The sequence below is a fragment of the Medicago sativa genome, chromosome 3 (assembly GCF_051527215.1).
Source record: "Medicago sativa cultivar Bolivia chromosome 3, Bolivia_mono, whole genome shotgun sequence".
NCBI lineage: Eukaryota > Viridiplantae > Streptophyta > Magnoliopsida > Fabales > Fabaceae > Medicago > Medicago sativa.
In genome coordinates, this window is record NC_140751.1 from 19748457 (window position 1) to 19752271 (window position 3815).

General features: G+C 32.2%; 1 protein-coding gene across 1 annotated transcript; it reads right to left on the minus strand.

Annotated features, from left to right (window-relative positions):
- Positions 1 to 1507: 1507 nt before the first annotated feature.
- LOC146936231 (uncharacterized) lies at positions 1508 to 3371 on the minus strand. The gene is made up of 2 exons (XM_085749169.1): positions 1784 to 3371; positions 1508 to 1708 (listed from the first exon to the last, which is right to left on the minus strand). Exons 1-2 carry the CDS (start codon positions 3293 to 3295, stop codon positions 1508 to 1510), a joined length of 1713 nt encoding a protein of 570 aa, XP_085605295.1. The 5' UTR covers positions 3296 to 3371.
- Between the last annotated feature and the right edge of the window lie 444 nt (positions 3372 to 3815).

The following is a 3815-nucleotide window of genomic DNA, read 5'->3' on the forward strand; positions in this document are numbered from 1 at the left end:
TACTTCTGCATGCATGGTAAAGACTATTTTTAAATATGCAGATTTTCAAAATCAATTATGGCATTTTATACAAAAACATTTTAGTGCAAAATCACATTTAAATAAAATCATTGTAAGTGTGTGATTTACTTTCAAGAGATTTTAGTATTGCATCATATGGGACTTAGAAAAAATATTTGTAATTATTTTCTGAGCATTCTAAGTTGTTTCATAAGTTAAGAATGATAAATCAAAGATAAGGACCATACTTACAAAAATATAACTATGAAGTCTAAGTCTCATTGTCTTCATTCTTCAACTTGAGCCTCCATGGTTTTTCTTCTTTTGTGATGTGTGTTTGTTATCATCAAAACTCAGCCAAGTCTAAGAAGGAAATCTTCTTCACAATCTCCCCCTTTTTGATGATGACAAACCATATCCTTTTGACAATGTTTGCTCAATGAAACTCCCCCTGTATTGTATGTCTCCCCCTTTGTTTTGCAATTGGATAACCTGAAACAATTTAAGCACAAAATACAAACATACACTTTCTCCCCCTTTTGACATCATCAAAAAGAAGAAAAAGGATAAAATCCAAAGGGTCGAAATATAAGGGAAATAATAAATTTTATGTAGAAAACATTATTTTCTTCACAATGAATATTCAATCCTTCATGTAGATTTTTAATTCTCATAGCTATGTCTATAAATAAACTTATACACTCTTGATATTATTCACCAACTATCACACACATATAATATGAGAGCATCAATTTTACTCATTTAATTTTTCTGAGGTAATAGACCAGCATATGCTTAATTGATTGACAATTTCAAAATATTTTGGCAACTAATCATTGATGATTCTGTTAGGACTTAAATAATGATAATCTTCAACCCATTTCAAAGGTTACATTGGTTTAGAGATAACAAACAAGTCCTTTTTGTTGAGGATCTGGTTTGGAACGACCTGAGACAAGTTCTTTTGCATTTCAAAATTTTCATCAATTATTAGTTACTAACGGGTAGAACAAAGGCATTTTAAAGGATAGAGAGTTATCTACCATTTTTTATTACTCGAATATTCAAAACCATCATGCATTATTTATCCATGGATTTGAGGCAATAAAATAAATGTAAATCCAACTAGATAATTTCATACATAACATTTCAACATGTATTTGATCTATGTTCAACACATAAATTTAACAGACCAAACTCTAACTTTGAAAGCATGAAATATTAACATTTAACATGTGATATGCATTCAAGCATGAATCATAAACCAGACACAAATCAAGAATATCATATTTCAATGTAATGAAATTGTGTACCTTTCACCATAGTCATGAATAAACAAGAACATGATAAAGAGTACACATAAATTTCAAAGCGTCATCAAATTTCCAATCTTTATCAAATCGTCTTTAAAAAAAGCTTTAATCCAAATCATATGATCTTGTATCTTGAAGAGACCAATTTAAATATGACATTTTTAACACATGGTCTTCAAGTACCTGCCAAACAATTAATAGAACTTTATAGGTACCCATTTTTCTTTGGGTCCTTGTGGGTTAGTACCTTTCTTTACCCAAATAAATTCACCATAAGGAACACCAAAGTTTCTTATGTAGCAAGTATTTGGAGTATGACCTTTTATGTTACAATAAAAACATGTGAAATTATGAACATAATGTGATCCAAAATTATTTCCTTTAGAGAAATTATTCTTAACATTTGAATTATTTTTCTTAAAAGAATTGTTAGAATAATTTCTTCTTTTAGAATTAATTCTTTGATTCACATTCTTGAAAGAATTAACAACATGCATTTTCTTAGTTTCTATGTTGTTGGGATTTGTGCTTGCTTTAACAAAAACTGTTTTATTGGTGTTTGGTTTATCAAATTTAGAAAAACCAAGCCCGGATTTGTTGTTGGAATATCTTTGTTTACTAAGCACATCTTCCAAACCATTGTGACCTTTTTCAAATTTTTTTATCACCTGATTTAATTCAACAATTTTTGTTTCATTTTCTTTACATTTATTACATGAAGAAATTTTAACCTTTTCTAATTCTTCTTGTGCATCAAAAGCTTTTCTTTCTAGAGATACATTTTGTTTCTTTTGCTTTGCACAAGTTTTAGAAAGATTAATGAATTCTTCAAACAATTCATCAAATGCATTTTGTAATTCTTCATAAGAAGGTTTAAAATTTAATTCAGAATCACTTACCTCTTGTTCATCATCAGAGTGGTGTGACGCCATTAATGTTAAATTTGCATATTCGTCATCCTCTGATTCTGAAGATGAACTTATATCATTGTCATCCCATGCAATGTAGGCCCTTCTTGGCTTGAATTCTTTCTTTCCCTTAAGGCTATTCTTCTTTGCAAGGGTTGGACAGTCTGCCTTCACATGTCCCTCTTTATCACATTCAAAGCATGTGAAACTTTGACTTGATGTAGAAACATCGTTCTTCTTGTGAAATTTTCTTTTATTTCCAAATTTAAAGTTTTTATCCTTTTGGAGGAATTTTCCTAATTTCTTCACAAGAACAATGATGTTTTCATCATCATCGGTGCTATCATCTTGTTGGAGAACGCTGGATTCTACCTTCAATGAAATATTCTTATGTTTCTTTACTCCTTCATGTTGTTCTAGTCTTGCAAGTTCAATTTCATGCTCTTGTAATTTTCCGAAAAGTGCTGTCAACGACATGTTTGAAAGACTTTTCTTTTCAGATATGGGGCTTACTTTTGGTTGCCATTCCCTTGTTAGTGACCTGAGAATCTTCAAGTTTATTTCATTGTTGGACAAGGTTTTTCCAAGGGCTGCAAGATGATTGATAAGATGTGAAAATCTCTTCTGCATTTCTAGAATCTTTTCTCCCGGTTGCATTCTAAACATCTCGTACTCTTGTGAGAGGGTATTCAATCTGGAACGTTTTACTTCTTTCGTTCCTTCATGTGTTGTTTCCAAAGTGTCCCAGATTTCTTTGGCCGTTTTGCAGTTAGAAATTCTGAAAAACTCATCCATCCCAAGAGAGGATTGAAGAATGTTCTTTGCCTTTTTGTCAAATAACATTTTTTTTCGGTCACCATCATCCCATGATGTTTGTGGTTTGATACTAGTCACACCATTCACGGTTGTAGTGGGAACATAAGGACCATTTTGGACAGCATCCCAAATTTCTTCACCTTGGGCTTCTAGATACGTTGTCATCCTAATTTTCCAGAAATCATAATGATCTCCGGTGAAACATGGTGGTCGATTTGAATTAGGACCTTCTGCTATAAATGGTTTAGCGGAAGCCATTTTCTGGATCAAAGAAGCAAGTTATCTTTACACTTGCTCTGATGCCAATTGTAAGTTCAGATTGTAACCTAAGAGGGGGGGTGAATTAGGTTTCTAGGAATATTGGTTAATTTTTCAGAGATTAGCGTTGTTGATAATTTTTCCGATAAATAATGATGAAGTTATGAATGCGGAAAAATAAAAGAGCAAGGGAAGAAGAAAAGATACAAGAGAGTTTATAGTGGTTCCCCTCTAAACCTTAGGGTCAGTCCACTCCCTTCACACCCCGCGAAGGAATTCACTATGTTAGAATCTTTGTTACAAGCAATCTCACCCCAAGACCCCCTAACAATCTTTCTAACATAAACACAAGAAAGAAACCCTCTCTCTTGATTACAACACAAACACCAAACACTTTTGGTGGACTTTGAATCTTCCCGAATCAAAAAACCTTTTACAACAATCACAAGATAGCACCCCCACTATCCTAAACAATAATTCTCACCAACAATGGCAAGAAACTTTACAACAAAGTAATTGA